The sequence below is a fragment of the Salmo salar genome, chromosome 12 (assembly GCF_965601325.2).
Source record: "Salmo salar chromosome 12, fSalSal1, whole genome shotgun sequence".
NCBI lineage: Eukaryota > Metazoa > Chordata > Actinopteri > Salmoniformes > Salmonidae > Salmo > Salmo salar.
This window is the reverse complement of record NC_138302.1, coordinates 3040921-3066301: the sequence shown is the minus strand read 5'-3', so window position 1 is coordinate 3066301 and position 25381 is coordinate 3040921. Positions and strand designations below refer to the sequence as shown.

At 44.3% G+C, this 25381-nt stretch overlaps 1 protein-coding gene across 1 annotated transcript in view; it reads left to right on the top strand.

Moving 5' to 3' along the window:
• The window catches only part of LOC106592580 (unconventional myosin-XV), a 274787-nt gene extending 250472 nt beyond the window's left edge, over window positions 1-24315 (top strand). Inside the window, exons 56-62 of the mRNA XM_045692035.2 lie at window positions 11895-11991; window positions 12214-12374; window positions 12679-12812; window positions 17839-17972; window positions 18179-18312; window positions 23578-23718; window positions 24117-24315. Of these exons, the coding sequence (XP_045547991.2) occupies window positions 11895-11991; window positions 12214-12374; window positions 12679-12812; window positions 17839-17972; window positions 18179-18312; window positions 23578-23718; window positions 24117-24218 (903 nt within the window). The 3' untranslated portion in view covers window positions 24219-24315. The remainder of the gene's footprint in view (window positions 1-11894; window positions 11992-12213; window positions 12375-12678; window positions 12813-17838; window positions 17973-18178; window positions 18313-23577; window positions 23719-24116) is intronic.
• Window positions 24316-25381: the final 1066 nt, after the last annotated feature.

The window sequence follows — 25381 nt, the reverse complement described above, 5'->3', positions numbered from 1 at the left end:
GTCCTGTTCTGTGTATCTCTCTCTCTCTCTCTCTCTCTCTCTCTGTGTATTACAGTGGGCTCTGATCATGTTCTGTTCTATGTATTTCTCTCTGTGTATTACAGTGGGTTCTGTTGTGTGTATCTCTCTCTCTCTGTGTGACATTGTGTTCTGTTGTGTGTATCTCTCTCTCTGTGTATAACAGTGGGCTCTGATCATGTCCTGTTGTGTATATCTATCTCTGTGTATTACAGTGGGCTCTGATCATGTCCTGTTGTGTGTATCTCTCTCTCTCTCTGTGTATTACAGTGGGCTCTGATCATGTCCTGTAGTGTGTATATCTCTCTCTGTATTACATTGGGTTCTGTTGTGTGTATCTCTCACTCTGTGTATAACAGTGGGCTCTGATCATCTCCTGTTGTGTGTATCTATCTCTGTGTATTACAGTGGGTTCTGTTGTGTGTATCTCTCAATCTGTGTGTATTACAGAGGGCTCTGATCATGTCCTGTTGTGTGTATATCTCTCTGTGTATTACAGTGTGTCCTGTTGTGTGTCTCTCTCTCTCTCTCTCTCTCTGTGTATTACAGTGGGCTCTGATCATGTCCTGTTGTGTGTATCTCTCTCTGTGTATTACAGTGGGCTCTGTTGTGTGTATCTCTCTCTCTGTGTGTATTACAGTGGGATCTGATCAGGTCCTGTTGTGTGTATCTCTATCTCTGTGTGTATTACAGTGGGCTCTGATCATGTCCTGTTGTGTGTATCTCTCTCTCTCTGTGTATTACAGTGGGCTCTGATCATGTCCTGTTGTGTGTATCTCTCTCTCTCTCTGTGTGTATTACAGTGGGCTCTGATCATGTCCTGTTGTGTGTATATCTCTCTGTGTATTACAGTGGGCTCTGACAATGTCCTGTTGTGTGTATCTCTCTCTCTCTCTCTCTGTATTACAGTGGGCTCTGATCATGTCCTGTGGTGTGTATGTCTCTCTCTCTCTGTGTATTACAGTGGACTCTGATCATGTCCTGTGGTGTTTATCTCTCTCTGTGTATTACAGTGGGCTCTGATCAGGTCCTGTTGTGTGTATCTCTCTCTCTCTCTGTGTATTACAGTGGGTTCTGTTGTTTGTATCTCTCTGTGTGTATTACAGTGGGCTCTGATCATGTCCTGTTGTGTGTATATCTCTCTCTCTGTGTATTACAGTGGGCTCTGATTATGTCCTGTTTTGTGTATCTCTCTCTCTCTCTGTATTACAGTGGGCTCTGATCATGTCCTGTTGTGTGTATCTCTCTCTCTCTGTGTGTATTACAGTGGGCTCTGATCATGTCCTGTTGTGTGTATATCTCTCTGTGTATTACTGTGGGCTCTGACAATGTCCTGTTGTGTGTATCTCTTTCTCTCTCTCTCTGTATTACAGTGGGCTCTGATCATGTCCTGTGGTGTGTATGTCTCTCTCTCTCTCTGTATTACAGTGGACTCTGATCATGTCCTGTGGTGTTTATCTCTCTCTGTGTATTACAGTGGGCTCTGATCAGGTCCTGTTGTGTGTATCTCTCTCTCTCTGTGTGTATTACAGTGGGTTCTGTTGTTTGTGTCTCTCTGTGTGTATTACAGTGGGCTCTGATCATGTCCTGTTGTGTGTATCTCTCTCTCTCTGTGTATTACAGTTGGCTCTGATTATGTCCTGTTTTGTGTATATCTCTCTCTCTCTCTGTGTATTACAGTGGGCTCTGATCTTGTTCTGTTGTGTGTATCTCTCTCTCTCTCTCTCTCTCTCTCTCTGTGTATGACAGTGGGTTCTGTTGTGTGTATCTCTCTCTCTCTGTGTGACATTGGGTTCTGTTGTGTGTATCTCTCTCTCTGTGTGTGTTACGGTGGGCTCTGACCATGTCCTGTTGTGTGTATCTCCCTCTCTCTCTCTCTGTATTACAGTGGGCTCTGATCATGTACTGTTGTGTGTGTATCTCTCTCTCTCTGTGTATTACAGTGGGATCAGTTGTGTGTATCTCTCTGTGTGTATTACAGTGGGTTCTGTTGTGTGTATCTCTCTCTCTCTGTATTACAGTGGGCTCTGACCATGTCCTGTTTTGTGTATCTCTCTCTCTCTCTCTGTATTACAGTGGGATCTGTTGTGTATCTCTCTGTGTGCATTACAGTGGGTTCTGTTGTGTGTATCTCTCTCTCTGTGTATTACAGTGGGCAGTGATCATGTTCTGTTGTGTGAAACTCTCTCTCTCTGTGTATTACAGTGGGTTCTGATCATGTCCTGTTCTGTGTATTTCTCTCTGTGTATTACGGTGGGCTCTGATCATGTCCTGTTCTGTGTATCTCTCTCTCTCTCTCTCTCTCTCTCTCTGTGTATTACAGTGGGCTCTGATCATGTTCTGTTCTATGTATTTCTCTCTGTGTATTACAGTGGGTTCTGTTGTGTGTATCTCTCTCTCTCTGTGTGACATTGTGTTCTGTTGTGTGTATCTCTCTCTGTGTGTATAACAGTGGGCTCTGATCATGTCCTGTTGTGTATATCTATCTCTGTGTATTACAGTGGGCTCTGATCATGTCCTGTTGTGTGTATCTCTCTCTCTCTCTGTGTATTACAGTGGGCTCTGATCATGTCCTGTAGTGTGTATATCTCTCTCTGTATTACATTGGGTTCTGTTGTGTGTATCTCTCACTCTGTGTATAACAGTGGGCTCTGATCATCTCCTGTTGTGTGTATCTATCTCTGTGTATTACAGTGGGTTCTGTTGTGTGTATCTCTCAATCTGTGTGTATTACAGAGGGCTCTGATCATGTCCTGTTGTGTGTATATCTCTCTGTGTATTACAGTGTGTCCTGTTGTGTGTCTCTCTCTCTCTCTCTCTCTCTGTGTATTACAGTGGGCTCTGATCATGTCCTGTTGTGTGTATCTCTCTCTGTGTATTACAGTGGGCTCTGTTGTGTGTATCTCTCTCTCTGTGTGTATTACAGTGGGATCTGATCAGGTCCTGTTGTGTGTATCTCTATCTCTGTGTGTATTACAGTGGGCTCTGATCATGTCCTGTTGTGTGTATCTCTCTCTCTCTGTGTATTACAGTGGGCTCTGATCATGTCCTGTTGTGTGTATCTCTCTCTCTCTCTGTGTGTATTACAGTGGGCTCTGATCATGTCCTGTTGTGTGTATATCTCTCTGTGTATTACAGTGGGCTCTGACAATGTCCTGTTGTGTGTATCTCTCTCTCTCTCTCTCTGTATTACAGTGGGCTCTGATCATGTCCTGTGGTGTGTATGTCTCTCTCTCTCTGTGTATTACAGTGGACTCTGATCATGTCCTGTGGTGTTTATCTCTCTCTGTGTATTACAGTGGGCTCTGATCAGGTCCTGTTGTGTGTATCTCTCTGTCTCTCTGTGTATTACAGTGGGTTCTGTTGTTTGTATCTCTCTGTGTGTATTACAGTGGGCTCTGATCATGTCCTGTTGTGTGTATATCTCTCTCTCTGTGTATTACAGTGGGCTCTGATTATGTCCTGTTTTGTGTATCTCTCTCTCTCACTGTGTATTACAGTGGGCTCTGATCTTGTTCTGTTGTGTGTATCTCTCTCGCTCTCTGTGTATGACAGTGGGTTCTGTTGTGTGTATCTCTCTCTCTCTGTGTGACATTGTGTTCTGTTGTGTGTATCTCTATCTCTGTGTGTATTACGGTGGGCTCTGATCATGTCCTGTTGTGTGTATCTCTCTCTCTCTGTGTTTTACAGTGGGCTCTGATCATGTCCTGTTGTGTGTATATATCTCTCTGTATTACAGTGGTTCTGTTCTGTGTATCTCTCTCTCTCTGTGTGTATTACAGTGGGCTCTGATCATGTCCTGTTGTGTGTATATCTCTCTGTGTATTACAGTGGGCTCTGACAATTTCCTGTTGTGTGTATCTCTCTCTCTCTCTCTCTGTATTACAGTGGCCTCTGATCATGTCCTGTTGTGTGTGTATCTCTCTCTCTCTGTGTATTACAGTGGGATCTGTTGTCTGTATCTCTCTGTGTGTATTACAGTGGGTTCTGTTGTGTGTATCTCTCTCTCTGTGTATTACAGTGGGCTCTGACCATGTCCTGTTTTGTGTATCTCTCTCTCTCTCTCTGTGTGTATTACAGTGGGTTCTGTTGTGTGTATCTCTCTCTCTGTGTATTACAGTGGGTTCTGTTGTGTGTATCTCTCTCTCTCTGTGTATTACAGTGGGCTCTGATCATGTTCTGTTGTGTGTATCTCTCTCTCTCTGTGTGTATTATGGTGGGTTCTGTTGTTTGTATCTCTCTCTGTGTATTACAGTGGGCAGTGATCAGGTTATGTTGTGTGTATCTCTCTCTCTGTGTATTACAGTGGGCTCTGTTCTGTTTATCTCTCTCTGTGTGTATTACAGTGGGTTCTGTTGTGTGTATCTCTCTCTGTGTATTACAGTGGGCTCTGATCATGTCCTGTTGTGTGTATCTCTCTCTCTGTGTGTATTACAGTGGGCTCTGTTGTGTGTATCTCTCTCTCTCTCTGTATTAGAGTGGGCTCTGATCATGTTCTGTTGTGTGTATCTCTGTGTATTACAGTGGGTTTGGTTGTGTGTATCTCTCTCTCTCTCTCTCTGTATTAGAGTGGGCTCTGATCATGTTCTGTTGTGTGTATATCTCTCTGTGTATTACAGTGGGTTCTGTTGTGTGTATCTCTCTCTGTGTATTACAGTGGGCTCTGACCATGTTCTGTTGTGTGTATCTCTCTCTCTCTCTCTCTGTATTACAGTGGGCTCTGATCATGTCCTGTTGTGTATCTCTCTCTCTCTCTCTCTCTCTCTCTCTCTCTCTGTATTACGGTGGGTTTTCTTGTGTGTATCTCTCACTCTGTGTATAACAGTGGGCTCTGATCATGTCCTGTTGTGTGTATCTCTCTCTCTGTGTATAACAGTGGGCTCTGATCATGTCCTGTTGTGTATATCAATCTCTGTGTATTACAGTGGGCTCTGATCATGTCCTGTAGTGTGTATATCTCTCTCTGTATTACAGTGGGTTCTGTTGTGTGTATCTCTCAATCTGTGTGTATTACAGAGGGCTATGATCATGTCCTGTTGTGTGTATATCTCTCTGTGTATTACAGTGTGTCCTGTTGTGTGTCTCTCTCTCTCTCTCTGTGTATTACAGTGGGCTCTGATCATGTCCGGTTGTGTGTATCTCTCTCTGTGTATTACAGTGGGTTCTGTTGTGTGTATCTCTCTCTCTCTGTGTGTATTACAGTGGGTTCTGTTGTGTGTATCTCTCTCTCTGTGTGTATTACAGTGGGTTCTGTTGTGTGTATCTCTCTCTGTGTATTACAGTGGGTTCTGTTGTGTGTATCTCTCTCTCTCTGTGTAATACAGTGGGCTCTGATCATGTCCTGTTGTGTGTATATATCTCTCTGTATTACAGTGGTTCTGTTCTGTGTATCTCTCTCTCTCTGTGTGTATTACAGTGGGCTCTGATCATGTCCTGTTGTGTGTATATCTCTCTGTGTATTACAGTGGGCTCTGATCATGTCCTGGTGTGTATCTCTCTCTCTGTGTATTACAGTGGGCTCTGTTCTGTTTTTTTCTCTCTGTGTGTGCATTACAGTGGGTTCTGTTGTGTGTATCTCTCTCTGTGTATTACAGTGGGCTCTGATCATGTCCTGTTGTGTGTATCTCTCTATCTCTGTGTATTACAGTGGGCTCTGTTGTGTGTATCTCTCTCTCTCTGTATTAGAGTGGGCTCTGATCATGTTCTGTTGTGTGTATCTCTCTCTGTGTATTACAGTGGGTTTTGTTGTGTGTATCTCTCTCTCTCTCTCTCTCTGTATTATAGTGGGCTCTGATCATGTTCTGTTGTGTGTATATCTCTCTGTGTATTACAGTGGGTTCTGTTGTGTGTATCTCTCTCTGTGTATTACAGTGGGCTCTGACCATGTTCTGTTGTGTGTATCTCTCTCTCTCTCGCTCTGTGTGTATTACGGTGGGTTCTGTTGTGTGTATCTCTCTCTGTGTATTACAGTGGGCTCTGACCATGTTCTGTTGTGTGTATCTCTCTCTCTCTCTGTGTATTACAGTGGGCTCTGATCATGTCCTGTTGTGTATCTCTCTCTCTCTCTCTCTCTCTGTATTACGGTGGGTTTTATTGTGTGTATCTCTCACTCTGTGTATAACAGTGGGCTCTGATCATGTCCTGTTGTGTGTATCTCTCTCTCTGTGTATTACAGTGGGCTCTGATCATGTCCTGTTGTGTGTATCTCTCTCTCTGTGTATTACAGTGGGCTCTGATCATGTCCTGTTGTGTGTATCTCTCTCTCTCTGTGTGTATTACAGTGGGCTCTGATCATGTCCTGTTGTGTGTATATCTCTCTCTGTATTACAGTGGGTTCTGTTGTGTGTATCTCTCTTTCTCTCTCTCTGTGTATTACAGAGGGCTCTGATCATGTCCTGTTGTGTGTATATCTCTCTGTGTATTACAGTGTGTCCTGTTGTGTGTCTCTCTCTCTCTCTCTCTGTGTATTACAGTGGGCTCTGATCATGTCCGGTTGTGTGTATCTCTCTCTGTGTATTACAGTGGGTTCTGTTGTGTGTATCTCTCTCTCTCTGTGTATTACAGTGGGCTCTGATCATGTCCGGTTGTGTGTATCTCTCTCTGTGTATTACAGTGCGTTCTGTTGTGTGTATCTCTCTCTCTCTGTGTGTATTACAGTGGGTTCTGTTGTGTGTATCTCTCTCTCTGTGTGTATTACAGTGGGTTCTGTTGTGTGTATCTCTCTCTGTGTATTACAGTGGGTTCTGTTGTATGTATCTCTCTCTCTCTGTGTAATACAGTGGGCTCTGATCATGTCCTGTTGTGTGTATATATCTCTCTGTATTACAGTGGTTCTGTTCTGTGTATCTCTCTCTTTCTGTGTGTATTACAGTGGGCTCTGATCATGTCCTGTTGTGTGTATATCTCTCTGTGTATTACAGTGGGCTCTGATCATGTCCTGGTGTGTATCTCTCTCTCTGTGTATTACAGTGGGCTCTGTTCTGTTTTTCTCTCTCTGTGTGCATTACAGTGGGTTCTGTTGTGTGTATCTCTCTCTGTGTATTACAGTGGGCTCTGATCATGTCCTGTTGTGTGTATCTCTCTATCTCTGTGTATTACAGTGGGCTCTGTTGTGTGTATCTCTCTCTCTGTATTAGAGTGGGCTCTGATCATGTTCTGTTGTGTGTATCTCTCTCTTTGTATTACAGTGGGTTTTGTTGTGTGTATCTCTCTCTCTCTCTCTCTGTATTAGAGTGGGCTCTGATCATGTTCTGTTGTGTGTATATCTCACTGTGTATTACAGTGGGTTCTGTTGTGTGTATCTCTCTCTGTGTATTACAGTGGGCTCTGACCATGTTCTGTTGTGTGTATCTCTCTCTCTCTCTCTGTGTGTATTACGGTGGGTTCTGTTGTGTGTATCTCTCTCTGTGTATTACTTTGGTCTCTGACCATGTTCTGTTGTGTGTATCTCTCTCTCTCTCTGTGTATTACAGTGGGCTCTGATCATGTCCTGTTGTGTATCTCTCTCTCTCTCTCTCTCTGTATTACGGTGGGTTTTATTGTGTGTATCTCTCACTCTGTGTATAACAGTGGGCTCTGATCATGTCCTGTTGTGTGTATCTCTCTCTCTGTGTATTACAGTGGGCTCTGATCATGTCCTGTTGTGTGTATCTCTCTCTCTGTGTATTACAGTGGGCTCTGATCATGTCCTGTTGTGTGTATCTCTCTCTCTCTGTGTGTATTACAGTGGGCTCTGATCATGTCCTGTTGTGTGTATATCTCTCTCTGTATTACAGTGGGTTCTGTTGTGTGTATCTCTCTCTCTCTGTGTATTACAGAGGGCTCTGATCATGTCCTGTTGTGTGTATATCTCTCTGTGTATTACAGTGTGTCCTGTTGTGTGTCTCTCTCTCTCTCTCTGTGTATTACAGTGGGCTCTGATCATGTCCTGTTGTGTGTATCTCTCTCTGTGTATTACAGTGGGTTCTGTTGTGTGTATCTCTCTCTCTGTGTGTATTACTGTGGGCACTGATCATATCCGGTTGTGTTTCTCTCTCTCTCTCTGTGTATTACAGTGGGTTCTGTTGTGTGTATCTCTCTCTCTGTGTGTATTACAGTGGGCTCTGATCATGTTCTGTTGTGTGTAACTCTCTCTCTCTCTCTCTCTCTCTGTGTATTATGGTCGGCTCTGATCATGTCCTGTTGTGTATCTCTCTCTCTCTCTCTCTCTCTCGGTGTATTACAGTGGGCTCCGATCATGTTATGCTGTGTGTATCTCTCTCAGTGTATTACAGTGGGGTCAGTTGTGTGTATCTCTCTCTCTCTCTCTCTGTATTACAGTGGGTTCTGTTGTGTGTATCTCTCTCTCTCTCTGTATTACAATGGGTTCTGTTGTGTGTATCTCTCTCTCTGTGTGTATTACAGTGGGTTCTGTTGTGTGTATCTCTCTCTCTGTGTGTATTACAGTGGGTTCTGTTGTGTGTATCTCTCTCTGTGTATTACAGTGGGTTCTGTTGTGTGTATCTCTCTCTCTCTGTGTAATACAGTGGGCTCTGATCATGTCCTGTTGTGTGTATATATCTCTCTGTATTACAGTGGTTCTGTTCTGTGTATCTCTCTCTCTCTGTGTTTATTACAGTGGGCTCTGATCATGTCCTGTGTGTATATCTCTCTGTGTATTACAGTGGGCTCTGATCATGTCCTGGTGTGTATCTCTCTCTCTGTGTATTACAGTGGGCTCTGTTCTGTTTTTCTCTCTCTGTGTGCATTACGGTGGGCTCTGTTGCGTGTATATCTCTCTCTCTGTGTATTACGGTGGGCTCTGATCATGTCCAGTTGTGTATCTCTCTCTCTCTCTCTCTGTGTGTATTACGGTGGGTTCTGTTGTGTGTATCTCTCTCTCTGTGTATTACAGTGGGCTCTGATCATGTTATGTTGTGTGTATCTCTCTCTCTCTCTGTATTACAGTGGGCTCTGATCATGTCCTGTTGTGTGTATATATCTCTTTGTATTACAGTGGGTTCTGTTGTGTGTATCTCTCTCTCTTGTGTGTATTACAGTGGGCTCTGACAATGTCCTGTTGTGTGTATCTCTCTCTCTCTCTCTGTATTACAGTGGACTCTGATCATGTCCTGTTGTGTGTGTATCTCTCTCTCTGTGTATTACAGTGGGATCTGTTGTCTGTATCTCTGTGTGTATTACAGTGGGTTCTGTTGTGTGTATCTCTCTCTCTGTGTATTACAGTGGGCTCTGACCATGTCCTGTTTTGTGTATCTCTCTCTCTCTCTGTGTATTACAGTGGGTTCTGTTGTGTGTATCTCTCTCTCTGTGTATTACAGTGGGTTCTGTTGTGTGTATCTCTCTCTCTCTGTGTATTACAGTGGGCTCTGATCATGTTCTGTTGTGTGTATCTCTCTCTCTCTGTGTGTATTATGGTGGGTTCTGTTGTTTGTATCTCTCTCTGTGTATTACAGTGGGCAGTGATCAGGTTATCTTGTGTGTATCTCTCTCTCTGTGTATTACAGTGGGCTCTGTTCTGTTTATCTCTCTCTGTGTGTATTACAGTGGGTTCTGTTGTGTGTATCTCTCTCTGTGTATTACAGTGGGCTCTGATCATGTCCTGTTGTGTGTATCTCTCTCTCTGTGTGTATTACAGTGGGTTCTGTTGTTTATATCTCTCTCTGTGTATTAGAGTGGGCAGTGATCATGTTCTGTTGTGTGTATCTCTCTGTGTGTATTACAGTGGGTTCTGTTGTGTGTATCTCTGTCTCTATTTGTATTACAGTGGGTTCTGTTGTGTGTATCTCTCTCTCTCTCTCTCTGTGTATTACAGTGGGCTCTGTTGTGTGTATCTCTCTCTCTCTCTGTATTAGAGTGGGCTCTGATCATGTTCTGTTGTGTGTATTTCTCTCTGTGTATTACAGTGGGCTCTGATCATGTCCTGTTGTGTGTATCTCTCTCTGTGTATTACAGTGGGTTTTGTTGTGTGTATCTCTCTCTCTCTCTCTGTATTAGAGTGGGCTCTGATCATGTTCTGTTGTGTGTATATCTCTCTGTGTATTACAGTGGGTTCTGTTGTGTGTATCTCTCTCTGTCTATTTCAGTGGGCTCTGATCATGTCCTGTTGTGTATCTCTCTCTCTCTCTCTCTCTCTGTATTATGGTGGGTTTTGTTGTGTGTATCTCTCTCTGTGTGTATTACAGTGGGCTCTGATCATGTCCTGTTGTGTGTATCTCTCTCTCTCTGTGTATTACAGTGGGCTCTGATCATGTCCTGTTGTGTGTATATCTCTCTCTGTATTAGAGTGGGTTCTGTTGTGTGTATCTCTCTCTCTCTGTGTATTACAGAGGGCTCTGATCATGTCCTGTTGTGTGTATATCTCTCTGTGTATTACAGTGTGTCCTGTTGTGTGTCTCTCTCTCTCTCTCTTTGTGTATTACAGTGGGCTCTGATCATGTCCTGTTGTGTGTATCTCTCTCTGTGTATTACAGTGGGTTCTGTTGTGTGTATCTCTCTCTCTGTGTGTATTACAGTGGGCTCTGATCATGTCCTGTTGTGTTTCTCTCTCTCTCTGTGTATTACAGTGGGTTCTGTTGTGTGTATCTCTCTCTCTGTGTGTATTACAGTGGGCTCTGATCATGTTCTGTTGTGTGTAACTCTCTCTCTCTCTCTCTCTCTGTGTATTATGGTGGGCTCTGATCATGTCCTGTTGTGTATCTCTCTCTCTCTCTCTCTCTCTGTGTATTACACTGGGCTCCGATCATGTTATGCTGTGTGTATCTCTCTCTGTGTATTACAGTGGGCTCAGTTGTGTGTATCTCTCTCTCTCTCTCTCTCTGTATTACAGTGGGTTCTGTTGTGTGTATCTCTCTCTCTCTGTGTGTATTACAGTGGGTTCTGTTGTGTGTATCTCTCTCTCTCTCTGTGTATTACAGTGGGTTCTGTTGTGTGTATCTCTCTCTCTCTCTGTATTACGGTGGGTTCTGTTTTGTGTTTCTCTCTCTCTCTGTGTAATATGCTGGGCTCTGATCATGTCCTTTTCTGTGTATCTCTCTTTCTCTCTGTGTATTACGGTGGGCTCTGATCATGTTCTCTTTCTCTCTCTCTCTCTCTCTGTATTACGGTGGGCTCTGTTGCGTGTATATCTCTCTCTCTGTGTATTACGGTGGGCTCTGATCATGTCCTGTTGTGTGTATCTCTCTCTCGCTCTCTCTATGTGTTATGGTGGGATCTGATCATGTCCTGTTGTGTATCTCTCTCTCTCTCTCTCTCTCTGTGTATTACGGTGGGTTCTGTTGTGTGTATCTCTCTCTCTGTGTATTACAGTGGGCTCTGATCATGTTATGTTGTGTGTATCTCTCTCTCTCTCTGTGTATTACAGTGGGTTCTGTTGTGTGTATCTCTCTCTCTCTGTGTATTACAGTGGGTTCTGATCATGTCCTGTTGTGTGTATCTCTCTCTCTCTCTGTGTGTATTATGGTGGGCTCAGATCATGTCCTGTTGTGTATCTCTCTCTCTCTGTGTATTACAGTGGGCTCTGATCATGTTATGTTGTGTGTATCTCTCTCTGTGTATTACAGTGGGCTCTGACCATGTCCTGTTGTGTGTATCTCTCTCTCTCTCTCTGTGTGTATTACAGTGGGTTCTGTTGTGTGTATCTCTCTCTCTTTATTACAGTGGGTTCTGTTGTGTTTATCTCTCTCTCTATGTGTATTACAGTGGGCTCTGATCATGTTCTCTCTCTCTCTCTCTCTGTGTGTATTACGGTGTGCTCTGATCATGTCCTGTTCTGTGTATTTCTCTCTGTGTATTACGGTGGGCTCTGATCATGTCCTGTTCTGTGTATCTCTCTCTGTGTATTACGGTGGGCTCTAATCATGTGTCCTCCTGTGCTGCAGGTGGCGCTGGACGTGATCGAGGAGCTGTGTTATGAGATGGGCCTACACAGACTGGAGGCCGTTGACGAATACGCTGTCTTCCTGGTCACGAAGAGAGGTGTATATATACACACACACACACACACACGCACACGCACACGCTCACTCTCACTCTCACTCTCACTCTCACCCACACACACACACACACACACACACACACCACACACACACACCCACATTGTCAGACTGTCCATACTTTAATTTTACAGTCTGTCTGTCTGTCTGTCTGTCTGTCTGTCTGTCTGTCTGTCTGTCTGTCTGTCCGTCCGTCCGTCTTCAGGTCAGAATGTCCGTCCCCTCAATAAGAGGGAGTACATCCTGGACATTGCTACGGAGGCAGAGCCAGTGGACAGTGACTACAGCCTGTGGTTCAGGAGGGTCGTCTGGACTCAGACGCTGAAATTTGACAACGAGCTCTGCGTCACCATGCATTATAACCAGGTATAATAACCAGCTCTGCCTTATGATGCTTTATAACCAGGTATAATAACCAGCTCTGCCTTATGATGCATTATAACCAGGTATAACAACACGATGATGCATTATAACCAGGTATAACAAGACAATGATGCATTATAACCAGGTATAACAACATGATGAATTGCAACCAGGTATAACAACACGATGATGCATTATAACCAGGTATAACAACACGATGATGCATTATAACCAGGTATAACAACACTATGATGCATTGACGACCAGGTGTAACAGTCTGCTCTGTGTTACGACGCGTTATTACCAGGTGCTTCCGGACTACCGTAAGGGCTTGATGAACACGCTGCCCAGAGGGAAAGTCTCTGAACAGCAGTTCCTCCAGATCTCTAAGCTGTCAGCTCTGCAACACAGAGCCAAGGACATCCCGTTCATGCCCAGCATGTAAGAACACACACTGCAGGGCATTATGGGGGAGGTGGTTGTGCAGTGCATTATGGGGGGGTTGACAGCAGTTCCTCCAGATCTCTAAGCTGTCAGCTCTGCAACACAGAGCCAAGGACATCACGTTCACACCCAGCATGTAAGAACACACACTGCAGTGCATTATGGGGGGGGGTTGCTGGGTGCAGTGCATTATGGGAGGAGGTGGTTGCTGGGTGCAGTGCATTATGGGGGGAGGTGGTTGCTGTGTACAGTGCATTATGGGGGAGGTGGTTGCTGTGTTTAGTGCATTATGCGGAGAGGTGGTTGCTGTGTGCAGTGCATTATGGGGGAGGGGGTTGTGGAGTGCATTATGGGGGAGGTGGTTGTGCAGTGCATTATGGGGGAGGTGGTTGTACAGTGCATTATGGGGGAGGTGGTTGTGCAGTGCATTATGGGGGAGGTGGTTGCTGTGTGCAGTGCATTATGGGGGAGGTGGTTGTGCAGTGCATTATGGGGGAGGTGGTTGTACAGTGCATTATGGGGGGGTGGTTGCTGTGTACAGTGCATTATGGGGGAGGTGGTTGTGCAGTGCATTATGGGGGAGGTGGTTGCTGTGTCCAGTGCATTACGGGGGAGTTGGTTGCTCTGTGCAGTGCATTATGGGGTGGTGGTTGTGCAGTGCATTATGTGGGAGGTGGTTGTGCAGTGCATTATGGGGGAGGTGGTTGTGCAGTGCATTATGGGGGAGGTGGTTGCTTTGTACAGTGCATTATGGGGAGGTGGTTTGCAGTGCATTATGGGATGGTTGCTGGGTACAGTGCATTATGGGGGAGGTGGTTGCTGTGTGCAGTGCATTATGGGGGAGGTGGTTGCTGTGTGCAGTGCATTATGGGGGAGGTGGTTGCTGTGTGCAGTGCATTATGGGGGGAGGTGGTTGCTGTGTGCAGTGCATAATGGGGGGATGTGGTTGCTGTGTGCAGTGCATTATGGGGGAGGTGGTTGCTGTGTACAGTGCATTATGGAGAGGTGGTTGTGCAGTGCATTATGGGGGAGGTGGTTGTGCAGTGCATTATGGGGGAGGTGGTTGTGCAGTGCATTATGGGGGAGGTGGTTGCTTTGTACAGTGCATTATGGGGGAGGTGGTTTGCAGTGCATTATGGGATGGTTGCTGGGTACAGTGCATTATGGGGGAGGTGGTTGCTGTGTGCAGTGCATTATGGGGGAGGTGGTTGCTGTGTGCAGTGCATTATGGGGGAGGTGGTTGCTGTGTGCAGTGCATTATGGGGGGAGGTGGTTGCTGTGTGCAGTGCATAATGGGGGGATGTGGTTGCTGTGTGCAGTGCATTATGGGGGAGGTGGTTGCTGTGTACAGTGCATTATGGGGGAGGTGGTTGTGCAGTGCATTATGGGGGAGGTGGTTGTGCAGTGCATTATGGGGGAGGTGGTTGTGCAGTGCGTTATGGGGGAGGTGGTTGCTGTGTGCAGTGCATTATGGGGGAGGTGGTTGCTGTGTGCAGTGCATTATGGGGTGGGGGTTGTGCAGTGCATTATGGGGGAGGTGGTTGTGCAGTGCATTATGGGGGAGGTGGTTGTGCAGTGCATTATGGGGGAGGTGGTTGCTTTGTACAGTGCATTATGGGGGAGGTCGTTTGCAGTGCATTATGGGATGGTTGCTGGGTACAGTGCATTATGGGGGAGGTGGTTGCTGTGTGCAGTGCATTATGGGGGAGGTGGTTGCTGTGTGCAGTGCATTATGGGGGAGGTGGTTGCTGTGTGCAGTGCATTATGGGGGGAGGTGGTTGCTGTGTGCAGTGCATTATGGGGGAGGTGGTTGCTGTGTACAGTGCATTATGGGGGAGGTGGTTGTGCAGTGCATTATGGGGGAGGTGGTTGCGCAGTGCATTATGGGGGAGGTGGTTGTGCAGTGCGTTATGGGGGAGGTGGTTGCTGTGTACAGTGCATTATGGGGGAGGTGGTTGCTGTGTGCAGTGCATTATGGGGGAGCTGGTTGCTGTGTGCAGTGCATTATGGGGGAGGTGGTTGTGTCTCCCAATCCCTGCCACTGAAAAACATCCCCACAGCATGATGCTGCCACCGCCATGCTTCACCGCCAGGTTTCCTCCAGACGTGACTCTTGGCATTCAGGCCAAATAGTTCAATCGTGGTTTCATCAGACCAGAGAATCTTGTTTCTCATCGTCTCAGAGTCCTTTATAAAAACTTGTTTTAACTTTGTCATTGTGGGGTATTGTGATGTCGTTATGGGGTATTGTGATGTCATTATGGGGTATTGTGTGTAGTTGATGAGGGAAATAATGTAATTTAGTCCATTTTAGAATAAGGCTGTAAGGTAACAAAATGAAAAAGGGAAGGGGTCTGAATACTTTCCGAATGCACTTTTTCTCCATCATCTCAATGTAATCTCTCCATCATCTCTTTATCATCTCTCCATCATCTCTATGTCATCTTTACATAATCCCTACGTCATCTCTATGTAATCTCTATGTAACCTCTCCGTAATCTCTATGTAATCTCTGTCATCTCCATGTAATCTCTATGTATTCTCTATGTAATCTCTATGTAGTCTTCACGTAATTCCTATGTCATCTCTATGTCATCTCTATGTAATCTCTCTGTCATCTATATGTAATCTCTCCATCATCTCTATGTCATCTCTATGTAGTCTCTATGTAATCTATCCATCATCTCTATGTCATCTCTATGTAATCTCTCCATCATCTCCATGTCATCTCTATGTAATCTCTCCATCATCTCTATGTCATCTCTATGTAACCTCTCTGTCATCTCTATGTAATCTCTCCATCATCTCTATGTCATCTCTATGTAGTCTCTATGTAATCTATCCATCATCTCTATGTCATCTCTATGTAATCTCTCCATCATCTCCATGTCATCTCTATGTAATCTCTCCATCATCTCTATGTCATCTCTATGTAACCTCTCTGTCATCTCTATGTAATCTCTCCATCATCTCTATGTCATCTCTATGTCATCTCTGTCATCTCTATGTAATCTCTCCATCATCTCTATGTAATCTCTCCATCATCTCTATGTAGTCTCCATGTAATCTCTATGTAATCTTTCCTTCATGTCTATGTAATCTCTCTGTCATCTCTATGTAGTCTCTATATAATCTCTATGTAATCTCTCCGTCATCTCTATGTAGTCTCTATGTAATCTCTGTGCCATCTCTATCTAACCTCTCCGTCATCTCTATGTAATCTCTCCATCATCTCTATGTCATCTCTATGTAATCTCTCCGTCACCTCTATGTAATCTCTCTGTCATCTCTCTGTCATCTCTCTGTCATCTCTGTATCATCTCAATGTAATCTCTCTGTCATCTCTATGTCATCTTTCCGACATGTCTATGTAATCGCTATGTAATCTCTCCATCATCTCTATGTAATCTCTCCATCATCTCTATGTAATCTCTATGTAATCTCTCCATCATCTCTATGTCATCTCTATGTAATCTCTCCATCATCTTTATGTAATCTCTATGTAATCTCTCCATCATCTGTATGGCATCTCTATGTAATCTCTCTGTCATATCTTTGTCATCTCTATGTAATATCTATGTCATCTCTATGTAATCTCTCTGTCATCTCTATGTAATCTCTCTGTCATCTCTATGTAATCTCTATGTAATCTCTCCTTCATCTCTATGTCATCTCTATGTAATCTCTCCGCCATCTCTGTCATCTCTGTGTCATCTCTATGTAATCTCTCCATCATCTCTATGTCATCTCTATGTAATCTCTCCATCATCTCTATGTAATCTCTCCATCATCTCTATGTAGTCTCCATGTAATCTCTATGTAATCTTTCCTTCATGTCTATGTAATCTCTCTGTCATCTCTATGTAGTCTCTTTATAATCTCTATGTAATCTCTCCGTCATCTCTATGTAGTCTCTATGTAATCTCTATGTAATCTTTCCATCATCTCTATGTAGTCTCTATGTATTCTCTGTGCCATCTCTATCTAACCTCTCCGTCATCTCTATGTAATCTCTCCATCATCTCTATGTCATCTCTATGTAATCTCTCCGTCACCTCTATGTAATCTCTCTGTCATCTCTCTGTCATCTCTCTGTCATCTCTGTATCATCTCAATGCAATCTCTCCATCATCTCTATGTCATCTCTATGTAATCTCTCTGTCATCTCTATGTCATCTTTCCGACATGTCTATGTAATCGCTATGTAATCTCTCCATCATCTCTATGTAATCTCTCCATCATCTCTATGTAATCTCTCCATCATCTCTGTGTCATTTCTACATAATCTCTATGTAATCGCTACATAATCTCTATGTCATCTCTGTAATATCTATGTCATCTCTATGTCATCTCTGTGTCATCTCTATTTAATCTCTCTGTCATCTCTATGTAATCTCTATGTAATCTCTCCTTCATCTCTATGTCATCTCTATGTAATCTCTCCGCCATCTCTGTCATCTCTGTGTCATCTCTATGTAATCTCTCCATCATCTCTATGTCATCTCTATGTAATCTCTCCATCATCTCTATGTAATATCTCTGTCATCTCTATGTCATCTCTACATCATCTCTATGTAATCTCTATGTAATCTCTCTGTCATCGCTATGTAATCTCTCCGTCATCTCTATGTAATGTCTATGTAATCTCTCCGTCATCTCTATGTAATCTCTCCGTCATCTCTATGTAATCTCTCCATCATCTCTATGTCATCTCTCCATCATCTCTATGTCATCTCTATGTAATCTCTCCATCATCTCTCCATCATCTCTATGTCATCTCTCCATCATCTCTATGTAATCTCGCCGTCATATCTATGTCATCTCTCCATCATCTCTATGTCATTTCTACATCATCTCTATGTAATCTCTCCGCCATCTCTATGTCATCTCTGTAATCTCTATATCATCTCTATGTCATCTCTCCATCATGTCAATGAATGTAAAAACCCTTGAACTGAGAAACATTTAGAAATATTTTATTTATTTATTTGTTATCCTTTTCTCCGTTCTTTTGTCTCGCCAGCCATGAGTTGTCGGAGTACATCCCCCCCCTTCTGTTCGGGAAGCAGCCCCCCCAGGCATGGGTCACCATGGTAACGCAGCACATGCAGCAGGTCCAGACCCTCAACCCGCACCAGGCCAAAGCTCAGTTCCTGGGTATGACACCTAACACACACACGAACACACCTAACACACACTAACACACATACAATACATATACAAAAGTATGTGGACACCCCTTCAAATTAGTGGATTCGGCTATGTGTGTGTGTGTGGTGTGTGTGTGTGTGTGTGTGTGTGTGTGTGTGTGTGTGTGTGTGTGTGTGTGTGTGTGTGTGTGTCTGACTGTGACCCTCCCCCAGGTCTGGTCAGTTCGTTCCCCATGTTTGGCTCCTCGTTCTTCTTCGTCCAGTCCAGCAGCAGTGGCTCCATGTACGCTCCCTGTATCCTGGCTGTTAATCCACGTGGACTGCACTTTCTCAACAAGGACACTCACGTAAGGGCCCCGCCCCCACACCGCTCACTAAGTCCCACCCACTTCCCACTTTGCTCACTAAATCCCGCCCACACTGCCCCACTATGGCCCGCCCACACCGCTCACTAAGTACCGCCCACTTTGCTCACTAAGCCCTGCCCACTCTGCTCACTAAGTCCCACCCACTTTGCTCACTAAGTCCCGCCCACACCACTCACTAAGTACCGCCCACTTTTCTCAATAAGCCCCGCCCACACTGCTCACTAAGTCCTGCCCACACTGCTCACTAAGTCCCACCCATTTTGCTCACTAAGTTCCGCCCACACCGCTCACTAAGTACCGCCCACTTTGCTCACTAAGCCCCGCCCACTCTGCTCAATAAGTCCCACCCACACTGCTCACTAGCTAGCCCTTTTGTTCCACCCCCCCACACATGCGGTGATCTCACCTGACTTTTAAATGGTGCCTCTAGAGACAAAACCTCTCTCATCGTCACTCAATGCCTAGGTTTACCTCCACTGTACTCACATCCTACCATACCCTTGTCTGTACACTATGCCTTGAATCTATTCTTCCGCACCCAGAAATCTGCTCCTTTTACTCTCTGTTCCGAACGCACTATCCTACTCCTCCTCTGCTCTTCTGGTGATGTAGAGGTTAACCCCTGCAGCCCCCTGCACCGCTCCCATTCCCCAGGTTCTTATAGCCTTTAGCCGTACCCTTATCCAACTCCTCCTCTGGTGATGTAGAGGTTAACCCAGGCCCTGCAGCCCCCTGCACTGCTCCCAATCCCCAGGTTCTTATAGCCTTTAGCCGTACCCTCATCCTACTCCTCCTCTCCTCCTCTGGTGATGTAGAGGTTCATCCAGGCCCTGCAGCCCCCTGCACCGCTCCCATTCCCCAGGTTCTTATAGCCTTTAGCCGTACCCTCATCCTTCTCCTCCTCTCCTCCTCTGGTGATGTAGAGGTTAACCCAGGCCCTGCAGCCCCCTGCACTGCTCCCATTCCCCAGGTTCTTCTAGCCTTTAGCCGTACCCTTATCCTACTTCTCCTCTGTTCCTCTGGCGATGTAGAGGTTAACCCAGGCCCTGCAGCACCCTGCACCGCTCCCATTCCAAGCTGTGACCTGGACACCATATGTGAAATGATCGCCCCCTATCACCTACAGTTCGTACAGTTAGGTGACCTAAACTGGGACATGCTTAAACACCCCAGCCATCCTAAAATCTAAGCTAGATGCCCTCAATCTCACACAAATTATCAAGGAACCTACCAGGTACAACCCTAATTCCGTAGCCTTATCTCATTAGAAGCCTCCTCCCTAAGTTTGTTTTATTCACTGCTTTAGCAGACTCCGCCAACCCTGATGTCATAGCCGTGTCTGAATTCTGGCTTAGGAAGGCCACCAGAAATCCTGACATTTCCATCCCTAACTATAACATTTTCCATCAAGATAGAACTGCCAAAGGAGGCAGAGTTGTAATCTACTGCAGAGACAGCCTGCAGAGTTCTGTCTTACTATCCAGGTATGTGCCCAAACAGTTCAAGCTTCTACTTTTAAAAATCCACCTTTCCAGAAACAAGTCTCTCACCGTTGTCGCTTGTTATAGACCCCCTTCATCCCCCAGCTGTGACCTGGACACCATATGTGAATTGATTGCCCCCTATCACCTACAGTTCGTACAGTTAGGTGACCTAAACTGGGACTTGCTTAACACCCCGGCCGTCCTACAATCTAAGCTAGATGCCCTCAATCTCACACAAATGATCAAGGAACCTACCAGGTACAACCCTAAATCCATAACCATGGGCACCCTCTTAGATATCATCCTGACCAACTTTCCCTCTAACTTCTCTGGGCTAGGCGGGACGAATTCGTCCCACCTACGCAACAGCCAGTCTAATCCAGTGGCGCGATTTTCAAATACCTTAGAAATGCTATTACTTCAATTTCTCAAACATATGACTATTTTACAGCTATTTAAAGACAAGACTCTCGTTAATCTAACCACACTGTCCGATTTCAAAAAGGCTTTACAACGAAAGCAAAACATTAGATTATGTCAGCAGAGTACCCAGCCAGAAATAACCAGACACCCATTTTTCAAGCTAGCATATAATGTCACAAAAACCCAAACCACAGCTAAATGCAGCACTAACCTTTGATGATCTTCATCAGATGACAACCCTAGGACGTTATGTTATACAATACATGCATGTTTTGTTCAATCAAGTTCATATTTATATCAAAAAACAGCTTTTTACATTGGCATGTGACGTTCAGAACTAGCATACCCCCGCAAACTTCCGGGGAATTTACTAACAATTTACTAAATTACTCACGATAAACGTTCACAAAAAGCATAACAATTATTTTAACCTCTATGGGCTAGGTGGGACGCTAGCGTGCCACCCGTGGTGCACTCCATCAACAGCAGGTGCATTTCAAGAGCGGCAAATTTGAATCCAAATAAATGTCAAAATTCAAATTTTTCAAACATACAACTATTTTACACCCTTTGAAAGATAAACATCTCCTTAATCTAACCACGTTTTACGATTTCAAAAAGGTTTTACGGCGAAAGCATAAATTTAGAGTATGTTAGGACAGTACATTTACAAGAGTTGTGTGTAATGTTTTGTCAAGTCAAAGACAGGGTCACCAAAACCATAAAACCAGCTAAAATGATGCACTAACCTTTTACAATCTCCATCAGATGACACTCCTAGGACATTATGTTAGACAATGCATGCATTTTTAGTTCTATCAAGTTCATATTTATATCCAAAAACAGCATTTTACTATGGCATTGATGTTGAGGAAATCGTTTCCCTCCAATAACCGGCAGTCAAGTCAGCGTCACAAATTAAATAATTAAAATTAGAAAACATTGGTAAAATTTTATATTGTCATTTAAAGAATTATAGATTTACATCTCTTGAACGCAATCAACTTGCCAGATTTAAAAATAACCTTACTGGGAAATCACACTTTGCAATAATCTGAGCACTGCGCCCAGAAAAATACGCGTTGCGATACAGACTAGACGTCATGTTGGGGAGATCTAAAATCGAAAATACTATGTAAATAATCCATTACCTTTGATTCTCTTCATCAGATGTCACTTCCAGGTATCACAGGTCCATAACGAATGTAGTTTTGTTCAAAAAAGCTCATCATTTATGTCCAAAAATCTCCGTCTTGTTAGCACATGATCTAAGCCAGCCGGACTTCTCGTCATGAACGAGGGGAAAAAATATATTTACGTTCGTTCAAACATGTCAAACGTTGTATAGCATAAATCATTAGGGCCTTTTTTAACCAGAACATGAATAATATTCAAGGTGGACGAATGCATACTCTTTTATAACGTATTGGAACGAGGGTACCCAACATGAACTCGCGCGCCAGGTGTCTAATGGGACATCATCGTTCCATGGCTCTTGTTCGGTCAGATCTCCCTCCAGAAGACTCAAAACACTTTGTAAAGGCTGGTGACATCTAGTGGAAGCAATAGGAAGTGCCAAAATATTCCTCAGCCCCTGTGTTTTTCAATGGGATAGGTTTAAAGTCAATACAACACATCAGGTATCCACTTCCTGTCAGAAAATGTCTCAGGGTTTTGCCTGCCAAATGAGTTCTGTTATACTCACAGACACCATTCAAACAGTTTTAGAAACTTTAGAGTGTTTTCTATCCATATGTAATAAGTATATGCATATTCTAGTTACTGAGTAGGAGTGGTAACCAGATTAAATCGGGTATGTTTTTTATCCAGCCGTGTCAATGCTGCCCCCTAGCCCTAACAGGTTAAAATCCATTTTTATGCCATTTTTCTCGTAAAAAAAGCGATAATATTCCGACCGGGAATATCCTTTTAGGTAAACAGACAAAGGAAAAGAAAGCTTTCGGTCGACGCGGGCACGAGCCTGAGTCTCACAGTACTGTAACCAGCCACTACCCAAACGCGCTACTTTGTTTCAGCCAGAGCCTGCAAAGCCACGATTCAACTTTTTGCCGCCTTCTGAGAGACCATGTGAGCCGTAGGAAGTGTCACGTTATAGCAGAAATCCTTTGTAATTGATAGAGATGGTGTAGAAGGCCAAGAAATGGTCAGACAGGGTACTTCCTGTACAGAATCTTCTCAGGTTTTGACCTGCCATTTGAGTTCTGTTATACTCACAGACACCATTCAAACAGTTTTAGAAACTTTAGGGTGTTTTCTATCCAAAGCCAATAATTATATGCATATTCTAGTTACTGGGCAGGAGTAGTAACCAGATTAAATCGGGTACGTTTTTTATCCAGCCGTGTCAATACTGCCCCCTAGCCCTAACAGGCTAAATACACATCTGCTGTCTTCAACCAGGATCTCAGAGATCACTGCCTCATTGCCTGCGTGCGTAAAGGGTCGGCGGTCAAACGACCACCCCTCATCACTGTCAAACGCTCCCTAAAACACTTCCGCGAGCAGGCCTTTCTAATCGACCTGGCCCGGGTATCCTGGAAGGATATTGACCTCATCCCATCAGTAGAGGATGCCTGGTTGCTCTTCAAAAGTGCTTTCCAATCCAAAATTAAATGTAGAATCTTCTTCCTGTTTCGCAACAAAGCCTCCTTCACTCACGCTGCCAAACATACCCTTTTAAAACGGACTGTCCTACCGATCCTCGACTTCGGCGATGTCATTTACAAAATAGCCTCCAACACTCTTCTCAGCAAACTGGATGCAGTCTATCACAGTGCCATCCATTTTGTCACCAAAACCCCATATACTACCCACCACTGCAACCTGTATGCTGTCATTTGGCTGGCCCTCACTACGTATTCGTCGCCAAACCCACTGGCTCCAGCTCATCTATAAGTCTTTGCTAGGTAAAGCGCCGCCTTATCTCAGCTCACTGGTCACATTAGCAACACCCACCCGTAGCACGCGCTCCAGCAGGTATATTTCACTGGTCATCCCCAAAGCCAACACTTCCTTTGGCCGCCTTTCCTTCCAGTTGTCTGCTGCCAATGACTGGTTACGAATTGCAAAAATCTCTGAAGCTGGAGACTTATCTCTCCCTCGCTAAATTTAAGCATCAGCTGTCAGAGCAGCTTACCGATCACTGTACCTGTACACAGCCCATCTGTAAATAGCCCATCCAACTACCTCATCCCCATATTATTACTTACCCTCTTGCTCTTTTGTATGATTGGTCTCTGTGGTGCAGGAGCTGCAGACAGTGGTCCCCCTGGTTCAGGTAATAGTAGTAATTGTATGGTTGGTCCCTGTGGTGCAGGAGCTGCAGACAGTAGTCCCCCTGGCGGAGGTGCAGTCTACCCGCACCCAGAGACCCTCGGCCGGGACCAGCTATCCTTACGTAGACCTCACTCTGGGAGATCTGAACACTCAGAGAGTCACACAGATACAGCTGAAACAGGTACACACACACACACACACACACACACACACACACACACACACACACACACACACACACACACACACACACACACACACACACACACACACACACACACACACACACACACACAGATACACACACACCCACACACACATGCACAGCTGAACACACACACCCACACACACACACACAAACAAACAAACAAACAAACAAACAAACAAACAAAAACACACACACACACCTGTACCAACACACACACATGGACGCATGTATACACACCTACACACACACACATTGTAACTATGTCGTGTGTGTGTGTGTGTGTGTGTGTGTGTGTGTGTGTGTGTGTGTGTGTGTGTGTGTGTGTGTGTGTGTGTGTGTGTGTGTGTGTGTGTGTGTGTGAGAGTGTTTAGGGACTGGAGCTTTGTCGGGTCATTGCCATGCACGTGGAGAACATGCTGTCTCTCCGGGAGAAGAGATTCACCCTGCCACCAAGCGATATCACTGTGTTATGAGACACTGTCTGTCTGTCTGTCTGTCTGTCTGTCTGTCTGTCTGTCTGTCTGTCTGTCTGTCTGTCTGTCTGTCTGTCTGTCTGTCTGTCTGTCTGTCTGTCTGTCTGTCTGTCTGTCTGTCTGTCTGTCTGTCTGTCTGTCTGTCTGTCTGTCTGTCTGTCAGGGAGAAGAGACTCACCCTGCCACCCAGCGAGGTCACTGTGATATAAGACACACACACTGTAAAAGCATAAAACATGTGATATGTTTACAACCTAAATGTCAGTGTTTAAAATATTAAAACATGAATAAAACATTTCAATTTCCCAATAAGAAAGAGTCATTTTTTGCAGTCATTTTCCAACAGGAAACTACATAAAGTGTATATAGTAGCCATGCTATATATAGTGTATCTAGAGGCCATGCTATATATAGTGTAGAGGCCATGCTATATATAGTGTATATAGTAGCCATGCTATATATAGTGTATCTAGTAGCCATGCTATATATAGTGTAGAGGTCATGCTATATATAGTGTATCTAGTAGCCATGCTATATATAGTGTATCTAGTTGCCATGCTATATATAGTGTAGAGGTCATGCTATATATTGTGTATCTAGTAGCCATGCTATATATAGTGTATCTATAGGCCATGCTCTATAAAGTGTATCTAGTAGCCATGCTATATATAGTGTAGAGGTCATGCTATATATAGTGTATCTAGTTGCCATGCTATATATAGTGTATCTAGTTGCCATGCTATATATAGTGTAGAGGTCATGCTATATATTGTGTATCTAGTAGCCATGCTATATATAGTGTAGAGGCCATGCTATATATAGTGTATCTAGTAGCCATGCTATATATAGTGTAGATGCCATGCTATATATAGTGTATCTAGTATTGCAAACATTGCTAACATTGCAAAAATCAGAAACTTTCTGTCCAAAAATGACGCCAAAAAATGAATCCATGCTTTTGTTACTTCTAGGCTGGACTACTGCAATGCTCTACTTTCCGGCTACCCGGATAAAGCACTAAACAAACTTCAGTCAGTGCTAAATACGGCTGCTAGAATCCTGACTAGAACCAAAAAATTTGATCATATTACTCCAGTGCTAGCCTCCCTACACTGGCTTCCTGTTAAGGCAAGGGCTGATTTCAAGGTTTTACTGCTAACCTA